The following is a 21,876-nucleotide window of genomic DNA, read 5'->3' as shown; positions in this document are numbered from 1 at the left end:
CAATCACAGCACTGTGACTGTGTGTTGCTGTGTATTTATTGATTGCTTGGGAGATGGCTGTCTGAGGGCAGGGCCACATGTACTGCTCATCTCTGTCCCCAGAGCCTTTTGGAGTGCCTGGCCCACAGAGCAGCTCATTGCACAGCTGACAGATGGATGAGTGAAGTTTTGGTGCTGTTTGCTGAGCACCCATTGGTCCCACCCCACACCTCAGGTTCGGAGGGAAGACAAGCAGGTGGGAAGCTCAGTGGTGACCACACTGAGTTTAGAAGTTCTCTCTGGCTGGGTGACTGGAGAAGGTCTTCCCACAATAGCTTCTCCACTAAGCTCAAACCTCTTACTGGAAGCTTCCAGAAGCTCTGGACAGGTACCAAAGGACTGGAGCCTGAGAAAAATTCCTCCATCCCCAGAGCTACTGCCGCAGGCCACAGGCTTCTAGTGACCTTGTCCAACCCAAAGCCAAATGCAGAGGACTCCATTGCACCCTCCAGGCTGAGACGGTTCCCTCCTATGAGGGTACCTATCATCCTCTTAGCAACAGCCATATGACTCACAGCCTGTCCACAGGCATCATTGCATAGGCCTCTCCCAGTGGCCCCAAGGCAATGCCATTGGAGCTAAGTAGGACAAGACTCACCCCATTCTAACCCATTTGCCTGGAAGTCTGGGGCCCATGCACTACTCCCCCACCCCAGTATTGCCTGATGGTGGAAAATGCAAGACCCAGTGAGGGCCTCGGGTGTCCCCCTACCAGCCCCCTCCCTGCAGGAAGCCACAAGAGGCTCTCAGCCAAGAACAATGGGGCTGGGCGAGGGGAGAGTCGGCAGGGTTCCTGGGCAGCCTTGTCACCGCCATAAACCTCATTACCTCACGGTCCCCTAGGCTGCCTGTCTCCTTACCCAAGGCAGCAGCCGGCTTCGCTGCTGATTCCCACACGGCGTGAAAGCTCTTGAACCCCCCGCTGCATTTTTAATGGGGGCAGTGACTAATTTAGCCCTGCGCCACCAACCGTCAAATCAAATCTTCTGTTGGTACTTACTGAGGGCTCACCTGGGCTCCATGGGGCTCGGGATAAATCGGGAGTCAGAGAGTGCTTGGAGATCGCAATGTGGCAAGCCCCAGGACACTCTGGTCCCAGCAACAGCTTCCACACTGTCCGAAGGTGGGCCTGGCTGTAGATGTCTGACCCAGCCCAGCCTGTTACTGGCACCTTTGGGGAACATGGATGCTTACTCTGGGGTCTTCCTCCAATCTGTCAAATCTCCAAGACACTAAAAATCGCTGTTTCCCTTCTTTAGCGTGGCAGGAGGTGAGAGCCCTGAATTCTAAGGGCAACAGTCTCATTGTATGGCAGGAGCGGGGGGGGGGGGGGGGGGGGGGCGGGCGGGGGGGGTGTCTGTGTTCACAGGTAAAATGCATTTTGAAAAAGGGAAAGACCGCCCATGTGAGCTCGTTATAGGAGGTGGCAGGAAGGGGAGCTCTTACAGGTCATCCGATACCCCTTGATATGGGAGCACTCTGGATGATGGTGTAATTGCTCCAAATTCCACACCCGTGACTTTGTATTACATTATAATTAGGTGCAATCTGTCTGCCTGTTTCATTTCCGCTCTGCAGAGGGTAATAACCAATTTCCTTGCCCCTTGTGAAAAGTTGGCGAGGAAGGGCTTGCCTGTGTAGGTTCTCATCTCTGATTGGGGAATCAGCCCTGCACCAGCATGATGGAAGTGTGGGAGGCCATGTGACAGGGCCCAGGAGATTGACTGCATGGTGGGTCCTGGGACAACAGCTGGCCACAAGGCACCAAAATTGCCAAGTGCAGGGACACATGCTTCTCTGGGCTTGCCGGTGCAGGCGAGACCCTGGAGAGGGGGTGCTTCCTGAGATTCTGCATCCAGAGTTCCTGCCAACCTCACTCTAGTCCTGGCCTCCAACGGGTCTTGCCTGGGAACCTGCTACCCCCACCTAAGTCCACTCTGGAACCCTGGATCTCATGGAACTGGGGAGCTGCCTCTTACCCTGCCACATCCCCATGCCTTGGCTGAAGCTAGAACCCAAGTGCTTGCTACCTGGAGCCCTGGCACGTCAGGGTTAGCCACACACCCATCTGCCTTCCACAAGGGAAAGCCAGCCCAGAGCAGGAGAATCGAGGAAGCAGCCTAGATAAGCATTGGTCCTCGACCTGCTGCATGGGCTTTGAAATGCTGCCCGTTGCCCACTGCCCACTGCCCCAAGGAATGTTTCCCCAGGAAATGGGAAGATCAAAGTATTTTCTCTTTCCTGGTTCTTTTCCCTCTGACTCAGGTAACCACTGCCAGCACATCCAGCCATCCTGGATTAGGTGAGCACTGGGAAGAAGCTGGGTGTAGTGTGTGTAGGTACCCACGGGCATGTGTGAACCACTGGGAACTTCTGGGGACACACCTCCTGCCAACCCCCAGCCCCCAGCAGGGGAGGAGACAACCAGGCAGCACTGCTGATGGCATGGATTCCCTTTATTGAGCTGAACTAGTTACTGCAGTCAGATCAAGTCACATATAAAAGCAGACCATCCAGTTGCACTGAAACCGATTATATTCATTACATAGTTTTAATCACTGTCCGGTGAACTGGCAAATCCAATCAAAGCATTAGTCTTTAATTAAAAAATTAAAAGGAAATAGACAATAGCCAAGCAATCACATCACAATGCACAATTACCTAGAATTGCAATTAAAAAGTAGTTAACTGAAGGGGGGAAGAAAAACAAAACAGAAAAAGAAGCGAAGAAAAAAAATCACTCTAATCCTTTCTTTTAAAAAAAAAAACCTATCAATATAATACATGAAGAAACAGAGGACAATAGCCTCAAAAAGCAGGTTTCTCTAACACTAGAAATGTAGTCTGCAGCGGAACTCTAAAAAGCACACTAGCTGTATCAGGACAATAAAAAATACTGAGCATGGAATACTTTTAATCTCTGCCATTAATATTCATTTCCAGCTGCTTATAATAGCAGCGCCTCATGGCCAAATCATTAGAGTTTTACATCTGGGTTGCAAATGACACTTTGATTGGATGTAATGTTCAAATGGCCCTCCCCACGGCGTCTCCGGCAAGCCTTCTGCGGAGAGGTGTCCTGTCGAGCGGTCCCTCACTGTGCGTGCTGGCTCATCGTGTGGTTCTGCAAAGGCGAAGAAAGGAGACACGCATGAGGGCAGAAGAATGGCGATCATGCCCGTCCCCTCCCACCTGGTGCACGGACATGGAGAGCTGCAGAAAAGAGTCTTGATGATTACAAAACAAAATGCAACAAGGAAAAAGTGCTCGAGGGACGCAGCTGCCAAGACACCACATTGATTCAGGGCTTGGGGACCAGTTCCTGTCACTGCCAACCTGGGCTCTCTGTAAATTGTTTTTATTGTTTTAGACTTTTCAGGTCTTACCACAGGAACCATCTATGTGGAGGGAAAAGGGAAATGCCGGGGAGGTGACAGGAATTAAAAACATCTCCGTTTCCCTCCAATGACGAAGATGAAACTCTCTGATGCCTCTAGGCTGCCCCCTTATCCCCTCTTCATCCTCCCCTAGCTGCTCTGAGCCTCGCAGAGGGAGACAACAGATGTGTCGAGCAGTTCTGCAGCCAAGACGCGTCTTGTGTACAGGCAGTGGGCGGTGGCTGGGCAGGGGATGGGTCACCCAGCAGGGAGGGTGCAGGGAAGAGCTCCACTGCTGGGCTCTAGGAGCCTCACCTGTGTGGTCATGTGGCACTGCAGGGGCCACAAGGAGGGATGTTGTGTGGTTTGGCTGAATCTGCCCAGGAATCCAGGGCCCAGGTGGGACCCTGGGGCCAAGGCTTCCCTCTTGCCACAGCCCACAGCCTGTCCTTCCTCCTGCCAGCCCAAGCAGCCAGCAGTGTTGAACTGTTTCCACTGGAGCCAGCAGCCTAGGGCTGGGGGCGGGCTTTGGCTTCTGAAAGCCCACAGTCTTTTTGTTTCTTTGCAATGTGCGTGTTGCTAATTCAGACCAATTCTATCCAAGCCTCAGTTGGTGCTTCACCTGGGGACACCTGGAGAAAGGCAGCAAAGTTCTCCAGGGACACAGTAGCAGGACCACTGATCCCCTGCATAGGTTCTTGGGGATGCATCTGCCTCCCAGGCCGGCACCCCAGCCAGTGTCTCAGAAACCCCACAGGCTGGAGCAGTGGCCTGCATCTCTGCCACAGACCACCAGGGGGCAGAAGAGGTGTTGAGTCTGTCTTCTATGCTCCAGATCTGGCTGTGACATAGACCAGAGGGTGGCCGCAGCTTCTCCTGAAGGCCCAGGGTTCACAGTGGACAGCCGATCATAGCTACTCCCCAGCACAGGGCCCCGTGACAGCCTGACTCCTGTGGAAGCTCAAAGCCACTCCTGGCTCTCTGGCACCTATGTCATTGAGTGCCAACTTTTGATGTGCTCCTTCCGCAGAGCCCCAAGTACTGGCCACATGCTATGTGCCATCCCAGTCACATGCTTTCAATTGTCACTAGACTCACAAGACTGCATGTCCTAAGTGGAGGAAATCGATGCCTGGGGAACTAAGTTACCAACCCAAAGCCAGCCAGCCAGGAAGCAGGAGGGAGTGGACTAAGCAATAGGAATTGGTCAGGAGTGTCATGGACCCAGGGCACAAGGCAGATTGCCTAAGGCTATGGATAGGATTCAGGCAGTTTCCATGGGAACTCCCACCCTCCAGCCAGGCACTTCTCTGCCTGCAAGTCCTATGGGTTGCTGAACCTATCCTAGGCATAGCCCATCCTCCTTCTAGCTCCAGGCCTCTGCTGTGACAATTTCTACTCCTCACTTCTCCCTCCCAACCAAGAAGCTCTTAGAGTGCTCTGGACACTCAGATGGCTTCCCCATCCGTGGCTCCTTCAAGTCATCTCCTCCTCGCCTGCCACACATATATCTCTGCCTCTCTTGGGTCGGGCTGGCCTCCTCAGCTGAGCTGCAGACATGGCTACAGCACCTGGCCCATTTGGGCACACACTGTCCAGATGGGACCCTAGTCCTTCAGTGCCAATGGTCTTCATTTCTTCACCCTGCCAACAGCCAGGGAGAGGCTGTGGCTATAGGGTGTGGTCAAGTCTTTCTTTATTTGTAGGAAAACAAAGAACTTTAGGAAGGCAGACACATGCAACTCTTTTCCTGGTCTCCTGGCACAAAGTAGAAAATGTTGTTGAATGAATCACTGAAAGGGTGGATAAGTGAAGTGTGTGGATAGGATGTTGCTAGGTGGGAGGGAGAGGGAACTGCACGCGGAAGGAAGGGCACAGGCAAAGGCAGGAAGCTGTGACAAGTGTGTTAGCTGGCATGGGGCAATGGAATGAACCAGTACACAGGTCCCATGGAGGCTGGGGGGAGTGTGGACTAGGGACTGTGACATAAATGTGGACTTATTCCACAGGCAGACATGATATTTAATCTTCACAAAATCCATGAGGACCATCCTCCTCCTACATGGGCAAAAGGGTATCTGGAGACCTTTAGATAATGAAGTAGCCTCTGGCCAGGACATCACGAACAAGGCCCATGACACACACCCTCCACACTGCCTCAGCAGGGAAGTGATGGTGCAGAAACCCTGGATGTAGAAACCCTCACCAAGCACACTGGTTATGAAAACCGGGGAAGAAATACCACTTCCCTGGTAAAACAGTAGCAGGTGGTTCTTAGGCTAGACTAAAGAAAAATCTCCCTCCAAGAGGGTTCTGAGAAGGGTAAAAATACCTTCCCTGAAGTTTTATAATAGGAACAGAAGCCTAGGACGTCACAGCAGATGGAAATGTCAAAGCTTGATGCTTCAAGGGGCCTGGGCACAGTAGAGGCCAGGGGAAGACTCTGGCTGGGGCCACCCCTTGCAGGTCCTGACACACAGGGGTTGGAAGGGGTGAGATACAGGCACGAAACACAGTGGAACTGGGATCAATGCATTCAGCAGCTCGACAAGGCGACCAAGGCTATGGGAAGTGTATGTGCTAAGGGGCCAAGGAGGGCATCAGTTCTACCATGAGCCAAGGGTAATCTCTGAAAGGGCAGAGGGTGGCAGAAATCTTTGTCACCAGCACTCCCTAGTCACTCCACCCTTGTGCAGTCCCAGTCCAGCACTCTCAAAGAACTCATGCTTCTGTGTGGCAAGGAGGGCGGGTTTGGGCCAGCATTCCATCAAGCCTTCTTAAGAGTTCCTTCTACGTGGCACGGTCTCACAAGGGCATTCTGGCTTAATGTCTATTTCTCTGTTTATGCCTGTGCTATATTTAGTCCCTTCTGAGAAGGAAGAAAATCGTTTTTTAAAGATGCTACCAACCCCACAGATAAACACGTTCCAGTGCCATCAGGCTGGAGGTGGCAGCTGGAAAGGACTGGGAAGAGCCCGGATGGGAGGCCTGGCATCCACCGGGCCTCTCTGCCTGCCAGGGAGAGACACAGGTGTGGGACAGAGAAGCAGGTGAGGAACATAAATCGAGAGAACAGAAAGGGGTGGGTGGTGATGGCTTGTGGCCGTGACAGCCACTCAGCAGCACTTGTGTATTGGTGGATGGTGGTTGTCACTGCATCCTGATCTGGGGGCCTTTTCCTGGCACTGGGGCCATCTGCCCCAGGGACATGGGTTAGTGACAGCCAAGGGGGTGGGGCATGCTGCCAGTGTCAGAGCAGGGCTAGCTGGGGTCCTGGTGAGACTCATAGGAGACCCTTTGTGGGTGTCTCAGACTCAGGCACAGGCTTCCTGTCTCACCCTGGCCTCTGCAGAAAAGAAGCCTGGTACTCATTTACTCAGTGGATCTTTACTGACTCCCGGCTGGGTGACAGTCACTAGTTCCTCACTGGGAATTCATCAAGTAAAGTGTTTCTGATCCTGAACCCAGTCCAAGATATGCGTTCAGCACTGAGGGAGTGGGCTAGGTGGATGGAAACTCGTGGCCTTACTATCCTTCCTCACACACTAACAAACACCAAATGGCCCAATCTAGGATCATCGCCCCAGGTCTTGGCTCCATTGTCTGGTTCTTGACCTGGACCCTGCTTGGTCTCCCTTTGACACCTGCCCACCACAGTGGTCAAGCGATGCTTCAACATGTTCACCATATTTACCATGCTGGGTGCTTGGTGGCATGAGAACGAAAGGCACCTACCTCCCAGGATGCCTAGGTGTGGGCTGTAAACATTACAGACACTGCAGGTCACTTAACGTCCTTATTAGTTGCTCTTTGTTCCCCAGCTGTTGTGATGACAAAATGCCTCTCAGGTCCTAACACATCACCTAGTACCCCCGGGTGCTGGAAACTGCCCTGAGTGACTACAAGGCATGCAGTCAGCCTTAGTGGACCGAGATGGACTAAATCCTGTGTTCAAATCCTAGCTCTGTTACTTGCCAGTCATGTGGCCTTGTAGCCATGTGGCCTCGTAGCAAGTGACCTCTGTGTTGAGGTTACTTCTTCCTAAGATGCCTGGAGGGCCCAGCAGACAATGTGTCTGTATTTATCCTATGTCTGGCAAAGAGAATGAGCTTCTCAGAGCTCCACAATGGGGTCCATGAAGGTCTTTCTGACCAGATAGGTGGCTGGTCACACCATTTGCTCCCTGATGGTGGCCCCAGGACTGAGCACCATAGTTTTAATGGACTGACTAGCAGTGTCTCACCCTCTCTATGTCACAGGCTGGCAAGGCCTCAGGCATGTTTCTGACATGGCCTAGCCTTGGACAGTCCAGCCTTGGATGGTCCTGGCCTGGGACATCAGGCGTCTGATGAAGGCCTCACCCTTGTTACCCCAGGCCCCCAAGCGCCTGGCTAGAAACTGTAGACACACAGATCACTGCTTTCCCCTCTACCCAGGGAAAGGAGTGAACTATCTGGTGAGGGGTGTACACACACCCACTGATCCATTCACTGTACAGATTGATGCTCAGAGTCCTCATCTGCCACAACCCAGGCTGGGCAATGAGCATCCAGAGGTGGAAAAGCCCTGGCTCCTGGCTTGAGGAGCCCACATGTCCACGGGAGGGTGGGGATAGCTGGCCTCGCAGACCTTACAGGCCTTAGAAAGGCAGAAAAGAAGTACTCATCCTGGGAGACCAAGTCCTGGCTCTGGTCTTGGAGTCCCTACAACAGGTTAAGGGCATAAGAATACTTGCCTCCCAACCAAAAACAACCCACCCACCCTGCTCTCCCAGTTCCATCTGCAGAGCCCACCCAATCTTCAACCTGACCCTACACTACCTCCCTCTGGTCCCCAGGTGGAGGGAAGAGGCCGTGAACAACGCCCCTACTCCCCCTCCCACCTCAGTGTCACTCTCTGGTGGACTCCAGCCACAAGAGCTCTCACTAGCCTGGCTTTATAATGGCCTTTGTCCAGGGGCAAGGACCAAGTCCAAGAATCTAACTTAACCATAGAGAGTGAGAGAGAGAGAGAGAAGAGAGAGAGCAAGAGAGAGAGTATCCATTTGGAGGTTGGGGAGGGGAGGCAGTCCCTCCAGCCCTACTCCAGTTAAGCTGAGGTACAATAGGGCTCAGTTACTTGCTCATGTCACCAATAAGGGGCCTGGCCCTATGTTCTGTGCAGAAGAGAGGGAGCATGAGACATATCCCAACCTTTTCCAGCTGTGGCTGTAGGAGGGGATGAGATTTCACAAAAAGGAGCATCAGGGAGAGCGGACATCTTACTGGGCAATAGTACAGATGATGCCTTCCAGCTGCCCTTCAAGGACAGGTTGGGCCAGGCTTTGCACTGAGTGTGTGTGTGCATGAGAGTGTATGTGCACACATGTGTGCATGTGTGCACAGAGATGTGGTTTTTCAGGCAGAACAAACCACCCAGACAGCAGCCTGGAGGTGTTACTAACACTGACAATGATCATGGCTCACATTTATGGAGGCTCACCACACACCAGGAACCTTCTTCACACTTCACTAATGTTCCCGCACCTAAGCTTCACGATAGCCCTCTATTGCCCCTATTGTACAGATAAGAACACTGAGGCACAAAGTGGCTCAGGTCCCACAGCTGGGAATAGCTTTGTGGATCTGTACCTGCACAGGCTGTCTGCAAAGCCCCTCTCCCCCACAGCACTGCTCTGCCTGTGAAATGTGAAAAGTGCAGCATATGTTGGGGGAACAATGAATAATTCAGTCTGGCAGAAGCACAGGGTATGCGCTATGGAGACAAGCCTGGAGAGGAAGGTGGGGGCCTTATTGATGAGGCTGCATGATGCCAGATGAGGCAGCTTGCCCTTAAATCTGGGCTATGGGGAGCCATTGAAGGTATCTGAGCTGTGGAGTTACAAGAGACGCAAGACAGAGGGGGAAGCTCACACCTCCACCCAAAAGATGTCTCATCAGGGCCTTCTGCTCTCATCTCCCTCCACTCCTGTGGCCCATTCCCTCTCCTAGTCTTCTCCCCAGCACACACTGTCTTTTCCTTTGGGGAGAGTGCAGACCAAGGCAACTCTACTCCCCTTTCTGCTGTGCATCACCTGGGCAGCCCCTCTCTGCTTGTGAGCACTTATTTTTAGAAGCATTTGACAATCGTCCAAGGGTCTAAGACGAACAGATGGCCTGTCTTAAAGGCTCGTATGTTCGCTAGTTTGCACTTCTGACAAACGGTACACGCACTCGAGAGCACCCCATAAACAGTGCAGAATGAATACTCAGAACACAATTTAGCGAATGCATGTCATTAAAATTAGGAGTGAGTGATGGCTGGGGCTGCCTCTAAATGCCCGCTGGTGAAGCCACTGCTCCCAGGAGGCCAGGCTGCAACTTGGATGCACCCCATTTTCCCCTGCAGCCCCCACCCAGCAAGCCGGCCTCACCCTGTTTACCCCCAGGGCAGGAAGAGATCTACCCCTATGGAAGTGACACTCACCCTTTGTGGCAGAGTGAGGCTGGTGGCCCACAAAGCCCTGACACTTCCTACAAGGCAGAGGGAGAACAGCAGGTCTTCTGTGCACAGGGACAAGAGAAAGGTTTTCCTGTCCCTACCTCCCAGACAGCCAGTCGTCTGCCACTCCAGAGCAGCAGGAAGTGAGTGCAAGGCTCAGCCAGAGAAGCTGGCTTGGCTTTTTGAATGCATGGGCACTCCAGGCCTGGAGTGAGAGCCCAGCTTTCAGGAAGCAAGGGGAGTGGCTTTGGGGGACGTCTGAGAGCAGGAACAGATCCAAGGACACAAGTTACCTGGGGAACATAGGGGAAGCCCCTGACCCAGACTCCTTTTGTCTCCTGTCTCCTCAAAAGCTTGGCTGAGGGACCAGAGGCCTCTTTTTGCTGTCACTGCTCCCAGGAGCCCAGGCAGGAAGGAGCAACTCTCTCCCCTCTTCTAACCAACTCACTTGCCCCCAGGACACCAAAGACTAAATAAAGCAGGTGGCCTGATCAAAATCCAGTTCATGAGCAGGAAATGTCTTCCTTCACATGCAAACCTGGGAGAAATAGTTGCTGTGGAAATAAAAAAAAGTCCAGTAAACTCCTGATGGGGCAGGGTCTGTCCTGGTGCACTTTGGAAATGAACCCACAAGAGAACAGATTGTTAGGAGGGAGCCAAGCTTTCTAGTAGGAGCCCAGCTGCAAACAGGACCCGACTCAGAGTCACCCACCCAGAGGACAACCGACTCAGGGGAGCTGTACCTCAACATGCAAATGGGCCCGATTGGTCTGTTTGCGAGCAGAGAACGGAAGGCAATAAGTAAGACTCCAGTACCCAGCAAGGGAAAAATGAGAGCTTTCTGGCTGTTGTCCAAGCAAAGGCAGGTGAAATACTTCCAGGGCTGCTTATAGAGTTGCCCCTCTGAGGCAACAGGGTGCATTGTGACCCTAAGTTGATTTGGCCATTGTAGCTGTTTTTCCAAAGACAGGTGGGGGTTCGTGCTGGCTTGGACCCTTGGTGATACAGTCCTAGCAAACTCAGGACTGGGAACCAAGGGTTCCAGCAACGGTGGCCCAGGTGACCATTTTACTTCTGCACTGGTCCTGTGAACCTCATGGCTCACTGTGATTCCCATTCTAACCACACCAGCCAGGCAGCTGCTGGAACCCCAGGCAATAGTTCATCCCCTGCCCTCAAAAAGCATGAGCAAGATCCCTAAAAGCTGTGTTCCAGCAGGGCTGGGAACAGGAGCAAGCTCACTAATACAAGGCCTGGAGGAGAGCCCACGGTGGGAGTGGTAAAGCACCATTAGAAATGAGGTGATGCAATGGAATTTTACTCAGCCATGAAGAAGAATGAAATCTTATCATTTGCAGTAAATGGATGGAACTGGAGAACATCATCCTGAGCAAGGTCAGCCAGGCTCAGAAGACCAAAAATTGTATGTTCTCCCTCATATGCGGACATTAGATCTAGGGCAAATGCAGCAATGTGGTTGGACTGGGATCACATGACAAGGGGAGAGCACATACGGGAGATATAGAAATGGGTAGAAAACCCAAAACATGAAAGCGTTTGATGTCTCCACTCCAGAGGAGCAAATACAGAAACCTTAAAGTGACAGAGGTTATCATGAGCAGGGGATCAGGAACCAGTGTAAAGATCAGTTAGAGATGAATCAACATGGGTCATAACATGTGTACACGAAAGCAATGCTAGGAATATTTCTATATAGCTATCCTCAACTCAACTAGCAAAACCACTTTGTCTTCCTTACTATGCTTCTGTCTTTTCTTTAACAAAAATTAGTGATGAAGGCAGAGCAGGACCTGCCTGGAACAGGGGGAAAGGGGGAAGAGGTGGGGGAGGAGAGCAGAGGGGAGAAATGACCCAAACAATGTATGCACATGTGAATAAATGAATAATAAAAAAAATAAAAAATAAAAAGAAATGAGGTGGTGCACAAGGTGTGGTAGTACATGCCTATAATCCCAGCTACACAGGAGGCAGAGTTAGGAGAATCTCAGTCCAAGGTAATCCTGGACATGGTTCAGGACATAGTAGAGGGCTTTCCTAGCAAGCATGGGCTGGACTTCAATCCCTAGTACCACCAAAAGGAAAAAAAAAAAGAAAGAAAAAGAAATGGGGTGGTGTACAGGCTCCCAAGATTGAGTGAGGGGCTGCTCCTCCCATCTCATAGGAGATCTGCTGCTCAGATCTGGAGTCAGACCTCATGCACATGCAGCACTCTGGGAAGACTGAGGCAGCCTAGCCATGGGGCACTAAAGTCTCAAGGAACGTTTGTGCAAGCAAAGAGAGAATGAATCCCGGGAGACCCATCTGTAGGGCAGGACTTCTCTGGTCACGTTGAGCCACGGACTGGATGAAGCCTTGGACTTGGGGGCTCACACTGCAAACAAGTGCAGCCCAGGCCAGGTGTGGAGGAAAGGAGGTGCTCAGACTTGGTGGGTAAGGGTGAGGCTCCTCAGCTCTAGGCAGCACTGACCTGTGGGCCTGTAGGCCAGGATAGCCAGGGCTTCTGGTTTTCTCTAGATTCTTAAAAACTGTAATATTCCTCAGTGTTGAAAGCAGTATTTGGAAAATTGCAGCCCTGCCTGCAGGCTGAATGTGGCTTGAGATCCCTGGCGTTTCTGGGCCTCAAGATGTCTAGTGACTCCCAGCACAGAGCCAGCACTCCCAGGGAAGGGCATGGAGCATGGACCTTAGGTGGCAGGTGCCCCCAAGTTTTCAAGGGTCCTCCTGTGAGGGAAGGGGACGTGAGACTGGGCACATAGAAGTTCTGAGGAAGTAGATGGATGGAGGACAGAGAATGGGGCTCTGGTGAGGCCACAGCTACCTGCGGGTCCTGGATTCTGAGGCTGTGGACCCAGCTGGCCACGTGTGTGTCCAGGGTACACTAAGTGCTAGCAAACCTGGGGAAACCAAGACACATGCAGGGAGGCTGGAACCTCCCAGCCTGCCTAGAGGCACCCAGGAGCCCCAAATGCCCATCTCAAGCACAGCTTGGCCTCCGTTTGGAGGTACCAGCATAGTCTACCACAGTGCTCATAGTAAACCTCATCCATTGTCCTCCTGTCCATCTCCCATGGCCCCAGGGGAGAAGGAGGGAGCTAAGTATTGTGAGGACAGCATGTTGGGGTGCTCATAAAAGTAGCATGGGAAACAGTACATTTCATGTGTCCTCCCCAGTCACACACACACACTCTCTCACAGGTACTTTGTCCTTTTCTCAGATATCCAGCATACACACTGACACCCCACAATCTCACACACATGCATATCTGCACAAACATACAGTCCTTACATGACACTGTGGTGCAAGGGTCTCAGGCTAACGAGTGTCACTCTGCTGCCGGGTCCCCCACACTGTGCAGCTAGCCTGCCCCAGGCTCACACCATCAGGTCCCCTCCAGCAACCCCACCTGCCAGTAATGCCCTGAAGCCCACTTGCTGGCCAACGGAAGCTGAGCACACAAAGGGGCATCAAGAAGCCAGTCAGATTGTCTCCTTAAGGAGGCAGGGCCATCAGGTTGGGGAAAAGAACACTGCTTCACCCCCCAGGGGTCTCAACAACACCCAGAGTGAATCCAAACCCCTGAACAGTGCCCAGATGCTCCTCAGCCTCAACCACCTCTTCCAGACCCCTGGCTATGCCAGGCCTTTTCAAACTCCAGCGGCATTTGTCCTTTCTAAATGCGCCCCCTCGTCCTGGCTCCTAGTCCCATGCTGTCGCCTTGCAGCAGCTGTCCCACCCAGAGCCACTCGGCACCCTGTCCCACCCAGAGCCACTCGGCACCTCTGCAAGGTGTCCTTCCAGCAAGTTCCTCCACTTATAATAACCTGGCTTTCACACACACACACACCCCACCCATGCAGCCACAGTCTAGAAGGGAGAACCTGTCGCAGCTCTCCACTGGACCCTGCTGTGGGCTCAGAGCCAGCATTGAATGGGACAGCTTGCAAATTTGCAGGGATCAGGGAGCAGAGAGGAGAGGCTTAGCTGCTCCCTTCCCCATGCTCCCTGTCCCCACCTTACCCAGGGCATGATACTTTTTTTCTTAGCAGTGGGAGAGATCCTTGGAGGACACTGTGAAATTAGCCAGTCACAGAAGGACAAATATTGCATGATTCTGTTATGTGACACTGAAAATAGCCAAACTCAGAGGGAGAGAAGAATGGTGGCTGTCAGGGGGTGGAAGAAACGGGGTGAGGAGTGAGGAATGGGGACAAGTTTCAATTTGGGAAGATGACAAAGTTCTGGGAGTGGAGGGTGGTGATGGTTGAAAACATGAATGTACCTAATGCCACTGAGCTGCACACTTAAAGTGGAGCTGGGCGAAGTGACTCATGCCTGTAATTTCAGCTACTCAGGAGGCAGAGGTAGAAGGATCATAGTCTGAGGCTGGCCCTTGAAAATGCTTGAGACCCTACCTGAAAAATAACTAAAGTAAAAAGTGCTGGTGGAGTGGCTCAAGTGGTAGAGACCTGCCAGGCAAGCATGAGGCCCTGAGTTCAAAACTCCAGTGCTGCCCAAAATAAATCAAAATAAAAACTAGGCAGGATCCTCTAGGGTAGGCAGGACAGGTGGGAGGAAGGGATGCACTCTGCACCAGGGGTCACCCTAATATCTCTGCCTCCCAGTTTGGAGGGTGCACACTGCAGCAGCCTGTGGAGTCTTGGTTGGGTGGACAGGAGCTGCAGCACTTAGGGGACACTTGGCCACCTGCCAGTGCCAGCCAGCATTGGCTGTATGGCGTCTCCACTTCCATGACAAAAACTTCTCTGTGAGGGTCAAACTGACCATCATGGTCAATGGCACAGCTTCCAGCCCCAGCTGTGGGAGATGAGAACCTCAGAAGACCTGCAGAGGTCTGAGGCCCGCTGCAAAGTCCTCACTACAGCCCCTGCCAAGCCTTGACAGCTGCTGGAAGACAGTGCCTGAGTCCCCTTGCCCTGCAGTAGGGGTGCAGGGGGGCGGGTGTGAGGCTCGCTTACACGAGATGAAATGTTGCCATGTTGGAAAAGTCTGAAGTGGTTTTCCCTTGGTTTTTTTTTTTTTTTTCCTTGACCATTTTCAGGTTTGTACAACTTCCACATAGAGTTATTGTATTTCACAAATCAAGAATCAGGACAAATAACCAATAGCTGGGACAGAATACTTGAAAATCAGGGCTACACTGGGAAGCCTAGGTCACACGACCACTAATTACACAGAACATGTATGTTCAGGTCCACCAACCAACCCAGGGCTTTTAGGTTTGGTAAATGATGTATGAAAACTCTCATCAGATCCATTTTTACTTTCTTCCAAATTTCTGTTAAAAGGAAAACGCTCCTGCATCTTAAAAATTTCTAGAAAATTACCCCTGCCAATGAAGAGCACTTCTGGCAGATATTCTGAGGGTACTTCCATCAGAAAACCCCACTTCCCAGCACCCCCTAAAATGGGTCCTGGTGCCCACATGGCTCAGCCCCCTCACAGCCCCTAAGACTGAAGGCCACAAGTGCTGAAGTCAGACCTAATTTGCTGTGATGGACTGTGTGCATGCACAAGTGACCCAAGCCACAGCTGAGACTGATTGCTGTTAATAATGACCACGGTCCTTGTGAAACACGTAGGTGTGCATCCATGCCAGTTTGGAGAGGGATTCAGGGTGGCACAAAGACCAGAACATGATCCCACCACTCAGAAGGGTAGGCATCCACGGGGCTGCATGCTCCTGGAAGTCTGGTCCATGAACAGGCTGAAGGGCTCTGTGCCTTGGCCTGTGATGCCTTCTCTGACCTCTCATACACACCCAGCGTCTAATCAAGACATAGCACATCCTCCCTGCCCTCACTCCTGCCCCACTAAGACCAAGTGAGTCTGTCCAAGTTTCCCTTCCACAACCAGGCAGAACTCACTGTTTCCACGCAAGGCAAGGAACTCTACTCCCAATCTGCTGTATCCCACTCAACTAACCAGAAGGGTGTGCACATGCATGCACCCCCAGTTTCAAAGTGGGATGAGGCATGGGTAACAGTTAAGTGTGGAATTAGGAGCATCTGAGAAAGGCACACCGAAGCTGTGTAGTTCTTGTCATGTACCCCACACTCCATATGATGAATAAGGGTGTAGCTGATGGATGGACAAACAGATGGTGGGTGATGAGTGGGTGGATGGATGGATGGATGATAGGTAGCTGGATGAGTGGATGGCTGAATGAGTGGATGAATGGTGGGAGAAAGACAGCACATGAAAAAGTAAGAAGGTAGGGGGTGGATGGACTGGTGAAAAGAAATGACCTTTGGAGTTCAAATGTGACCTTGACCACGTATCTCTGTGACCCTAGGCCCTAGAAAGACCTCACAGCTTTTAAGTACCCATTGACTCATTTGAAAAGCGGGACTTGTTATAAGATTCCAATTAGACAACGTATGAAAATGGTTTCATAACACAGAGTGCTACGTGGACACTTAACACAGTCTTCACCAATGCTATCCACAGGCATTGGCCTCACTAGTGTCTCAGACCATAGAGGAGTCCACACATTTGATGGGACAGTGTCAGGAGCAAAAGTAGAGGAGATAATGACAGCACCACAAGCCAGGGACCCAGTTGATTACCAAACTGCATATCTGGGTCTGACTGTGGCAGGAGGTCCTGTCACCTAGGAGGGGAGAGGGGCCCCTGCTTGCCTCTTCTCTCAAACATTCAAACCCATATGGGTAGAATATACTCACCCCCGTCCCCATGAACCCCATTTCTCTCCACCAGGCTCCTGCTTTAATGCCCAGGTCCCAAGCCTCACTTTTCCTGTCTGCATGGCAAGAGTGAACAGCAGGTTCAGTAGCCCCACACTAGTGAGGTACCAATGAGAAAATATTTGCAAATTGTGGACAATCTACATACAAACTGGGAAAGCAAGGTAGGCTGGGTTGAACAGGGACCATACTCCCATTCCCAAAGGAGACAGCTGAGTGTCACCATGCAGCACAGAGGTCCAGGGACTGCTGCATCTGATTTGTTAGAAAAAAAAAAAAGTTGGGAAATCCAGCCATGTGGTGTGGTGGTAAAGGAGACAGCATGTGTGGCCTTGGGGAGTTAGTTAACCTCTCTGTGCCTTGGTTTCCTTATGTTAACGATGGAGGCATTGTGAGGAGGAATATTCAGTGTGTAAAGGTGCGGAGGATAATCTCTAACACTTAATAAACACTAGCTGAATATTTTAATGATGGGAAGTCTCCTGGTTGAAAATATAGACAACCACACCTCCAGAGCCATGGGTCTTACATTTTCACCCTCTGCTCTGTAAGAATGTGCAATATCACAGTGATAGTGGCTTCTCTGTGTGTGACCCCAGCCCCTATGAGAGGGGAGCCTTCGCAGGTGGTTCTGAACAAGACATGCTCCCTTATCCCACCAGAATATGGCTCCTGCCCCAGACAACCTCATCATTTTGCTTTCTCCCCTCCCTCCATCATCTTTTCCCTCAATGCCATATTTAGTGATTCTAAGACCCCCAAAGGGTCTAGAATGGTCCAGTAAATGATTTATCACAAGGAATCAAGTGTGATCAATTAAACAGTAACACACAAATGAGGCATTGCTACTTAATAATTATGCATCTTCAAATACGGCTGTGAAACACAGCAACAGCTACCATATATTGAACCACCTACTATGTGTCAGAACCTGGACCACCTGCTTGTCATATATTATCTCCCTCCCCATTGTTCCCATTTTTCTTTTGAAGAAATCGAGGCACTATCTGGCAAAGCAATCATCCAGCTTGCCAGAGATGGCACTTGGATTTAGCCCAAAAGACCCCATCCTAGGACTACGACCTTCTTTCCCTCTCTGCTGCACCTCCAACCCACTGTCCCCTGGCGCCACCTGAGGACACACCAAACAGAAACTCTCACCTGCCTTCACCCACGGTAAGTCACACAGTGACTCTCCTTGCAGCCCCAGCCAGTCCCTGTTTGATCTTGTCTAAACTTCAGAAGCACAGCAAACGGAACCACAGTCATTATTGACACAGCAAAATTAATTTCCTGCCATCTCCTCCCTCTCTCCTCCGTGCCCAGCCCCCAGCCCTCGCCTCTCCTGTGAGTGTTGATGGGAGGCTGCTGACTGGTGCCCCTGAAATGCCAACTTGCATTTCTCATCATTAATTTCTTTCTAAATGTCATTAGTAATTGTTCTTGCTCGACCAAGTGTGATTCAGGCTTCCACTGAGAGCACCTTGGTCTCTTGTCTCAGCTGGTTGGGGCTGAGAGCCCCTACGCTACCAAAACCTCGTGTCTTAGTGGGTGCTGTGGCCCTGCTCCTCACAGTAGTATCAGAAGAATGCGTTTGACCTGAATGTGCTAATCACACAGAAGCTGGTCCACAGCATCATAGAAATGCATTCCAGGATCAGAAGCCAGGCTATCTGGGTCCAAACTCTAGCCCTGCCACTGCCTTAGTCTCCCATCTATAAAAGAGGCCAAACAGGAAAAGCTACCTGCAGGGCCCAGTTGCTGTCATTACTGTCATTCTCTACCTACTCCTTGTCTCTGTCTATCCAGGCTACAGGCTCGATGCTGCCACTTACCAACTGCGTGACATGACATCAAGTGAGTGGCCTCTCTGAGCCTGTCCCTCCCAGCAAAAGTGGGGTGGTAACGTCAACATCAGCACAGCCAATTCCTCCCCCATGCTGTCACCTTGCATCAGGCCCCCTTGGGGGGCTGGGTGCTGGTTCCAGGTTTCACAAACAATAACCTCTGCCAAGACAGGCATTGCAGGCCCATTGTATAGGTGAGAGTGGTGTCCTGGAGATGGGAGGTCATCCGTCCAAGGGCCCTCTGGCCCCCAGTCCCATCTTTCCTGCATGTTAGGTGCCTCTTTGTTTATGTCCATGCAGGCTGGGCCTGGTACAGTACAACCTCTGTGGCATGGTGCCCACTATTACTGTTATTTTCATTGTTACTAAGAAACTGAAGGCATTTGGTCCCACCTGGGACTGTGCCAGCAAGGGGCTGGGCTTACGGCACACACAATGGCCACAGGCTCAAGGCGGCTGGCAGCTCCCCCATGTCCATCTGTCATGATGGCATGGTGCCCCTCTAAAGTTGGTTGGCCCCCAGCCCTAGGGCATGAGTGACAGGCTCTAATGGGCAGCCAGAGGCTGATTCCAAGTGCCATCTCGGCTCTGAGCTGGGCCTTGGGGATAGCCCCCCTGGTCCTCACCTGGGCCTCGACACACACTTCACTGCACAGGCAGGCTGACCCTTGAGGCCCAGGAGAGCATCGAACAGAGCAAGGCACAGTATTCTGTTTTAAGGCCACTCTTCCAGATGCCCATTACCCTCCTCTCTAGTGACCATGGAGCAGTCGCTTCACAGCTAGGGCTTTCCAGAGCAGTGACAGCTGCGTGCCCCTGGAGCTGAGCCTGGTGCCACCATCAACCCCTGGAACTGGCCTCTCTGGGAGGCAAGGAATGTCCACCACTCCCGACGCCACAGAGAGACCTCCTTTGCTCCTAAGGAATGGGTGATCTTGGCTCCTACTGCCTCAGCAACTGAGGCCACAGATGCCCTGTCCTCAACGCCATGTGAATGTGGGAGCCTCAGCTTCCCTGTCTGTGACCAGGAGCTCCTGCTCAGATGGGGGCCCCAGTGAGACTACCCCTGGGTAAATCTCACTGTCAGGATCCCAGCAAGCACCCAGGAAAAGTGGCTTACTTCCATGGCTCTAGTGTGAGGAGCTCAGGCCAAGTCCTGGGCTCCCTAAGAATGGGGCACAGATCAGTGCCCCCTCAGCATCCTCTAAATGCAGACCCTGAGCCCCCACAGACTCCTCAGGTCACTCAAGTACCAGAGTGGTAGCAGCAGGAATTATGACGACAGTGATAACAACAATATCACTCTTCATTGTGAGCAGAAAGGCCTTGTGCCTCTGAACAGTAGATAAAGCAAGGCTCAGGGACACGGACCGTGGGTGGTACCAACTTCCTGAGAGTAAGGGAGGAGCCCAGGTCCAACATTCTCCTGTAATGTTTTGTGGCATCCAGCTGTGGGCTGTGCTGCAGGCAGAAGTTGTTATATTTAATACAGGTGAAGGGTCCGTATCCAAACACTGTGGAATCTTTGCATGTATATAATGAATAGCTTGGGGATGGGACCCCAGTCTGCACATGAAATTCATTTATGTTTTGTGTACATCTTATAATAATTTTGTGTAGAAAACAAAGTTTCGTGTGGAATTTTCTGCTTGTAGCATTGTCAGCTCATAAGAAATTGGAGATTTTGGAGCATTTTAGATTTTGGATCTTCAGATTAGTCTTGTATATGACATGCTGCAATACATTGCATTCCACAAACACAAAATAAATATTTTGTGCTCATTAGCATACTATTTTCCTCCCCACAACAGGTGAGGGGCTTAGTTTAGGACTTAACGTGTCTCTCTCACCTGCACACATACAGCATGTAGTAGGTGCTCAGCAAACACCGTGGGCTAGACTAATTACACACATGCCTGCATGACTGATTAAATAAGTAAGCTGTGAGCCCACATGCACCCAGACCATGGTCACCATGATGATGACAAGGACAGAACTGGCTGGCTGATGCTTCCCAAGCCTTGATTCTGAGCCAGACCTCGTGCTAGAGGCTTTTTAGGCACCGGTGCCTTCAGATTCCCCAGTACTCCACAAGGAAGGGTCTGCCATTACTCCCAGTCTCCTGAGACCCAGAGAAGATCAACAACCTGCTTAGGGCTGTTTGGTAGTGGGGCTGGGATTCAAAACCAGCCTAGGACCCTCCAGTGTGGGCATGGCCTCACCACGCCATGCTACCACATGTAACAGAACATGGGCTGTGCTAGGCTCTGGTTTCTCATCCTAGTGGGAAAGACAGGAAATGCAGGGAGGTCACACTGGAAATTCGCCACAATCACCCTCAGGAACATATGTTCTGATGCTCTTCCCACAGAGGTATAGCATCTGCAATAGGACAGGCACTCTGGGGAGGACAGTGATTAGGCCAATCCCCAGCTTCCTGGACTCCTGGCCTCATGAGTGGCCAACTCTAGAGTAAGCAACAGTTTCTAACCCCTGGGAGCCACCCTGGGTGGCCCCAGGCCAAGCCCAGGGGCCTTGCTTTGTGCAGTGGTAGGGTAGCAAGGGCTGAGCCGTCTTTAAATCAGGAAGGAGGAAGATGCTGCTACTCACAGAAAGCACAGCCAAGAAGTCAAATGCTAAGTATGTGCCTAGAGCACTTTTACTTTTTAATTATTATTAGTTATAATTATCTGGCTGGATCTGACAGCAGCAGCACAAAGAGGCAAGGAAATCGGTGCCTTGGTTACCCATCTTATAAGGACCAGGAAGTTAAAAAATTGGGTGCTCTCAGAGACTTTTCTTTTTTCCCAGTTTGAGTTCTCTTTCCTACTTTTCAAGAGCTCAAAGAATATGGTAAAGCCTAGGGGGAGGGAGGAGAAAAAGGAAGAAGGGATAGGCAGATGGATGGATGATGGATGGATGGGTGAGTGGATGAATGGGTAAGTGGGTAGATGGATGGATGAGTGAATGGGTGGATGGACAGATGGATGGATGGATGAGTGGATGGAGGGTGAGTGGGTGGATAGATGAGTGGGTGGGTGGATGAGTAGGTAGGTAGGTGGATGGATGGGTGGGTAGATGGATAGATGGATGGGTGAGTGGATGGATGGATGATGGATGAGTGCATGGATGGGGTGACTAAATGGATGATGGATGGGCAAGTGGATGGGTGATAATGGCAGAGGGAGTCTTCAATCTCCAAACACTCACATTTGAGTAGAAAATCAGGTGAAGACACACTTACTTATAATCCATATCGGCAAAGGTGTGAGGGGGTTAAAAGAAGGGCTGGAAAAGCCAAAGGAGGGAGAATCAGAGAAGTCATCTCAAAGAAGGAACCACTGAGCTCAGCTGAAGCATGTGAAGGGAAGGACATTCCAGCAGAA

At 51.4% G+C, this 21,876-nt stretch overlaps 1 protein-coding gene across 4 annotated transcripts in view; it reads right to left on the bottom strand.

The window, feature by feature from the left end:
• Positions 1–2,476: 2,476 nt before the first annotated feature.
• The window catches only part of Znf423 (zinc finger protein 423), a 308,237-nt gene continuing 288,837 nt past the window's right edge, over positions 2,477–21,876 (bottom strand). For all 4 annotated transcript variants that reach the window (XM_074056038.1, XM_074056036.1, XM_074056035.1 and 1 more), the window contains one exon: positions 2,477–3,163. In XM_074056038.1, the coding sequence (XP_073912139.1) occupies positions 3,134–3,163 (30 nt within the window). In that variant the 3' untranslated portion in view covers positions 2,477–3,133. The remainder of the gene's footprint in view (positions 3,164–21,876) is intronic.

The sequence above is a fragment of the Castor canadensis genome, chromosome 15 (genome assembly GCF_047511655.1).
Source record: "Castor canadensis chromosome 15, mCasCan1.hap1v2, whole genome shotgun sequence".
Classification (NCBI taxonomy): domain Eukaryota; kingdom Metazoa; phylum Chordata; class Mammalia; order Rodentia; family Castoridae; genus Castor; species Castor canadensis.
Note: the sequence above shows the minus strand (reverse complement) of the source record. Positions and strands in the feature narration are given on the sequence as shown.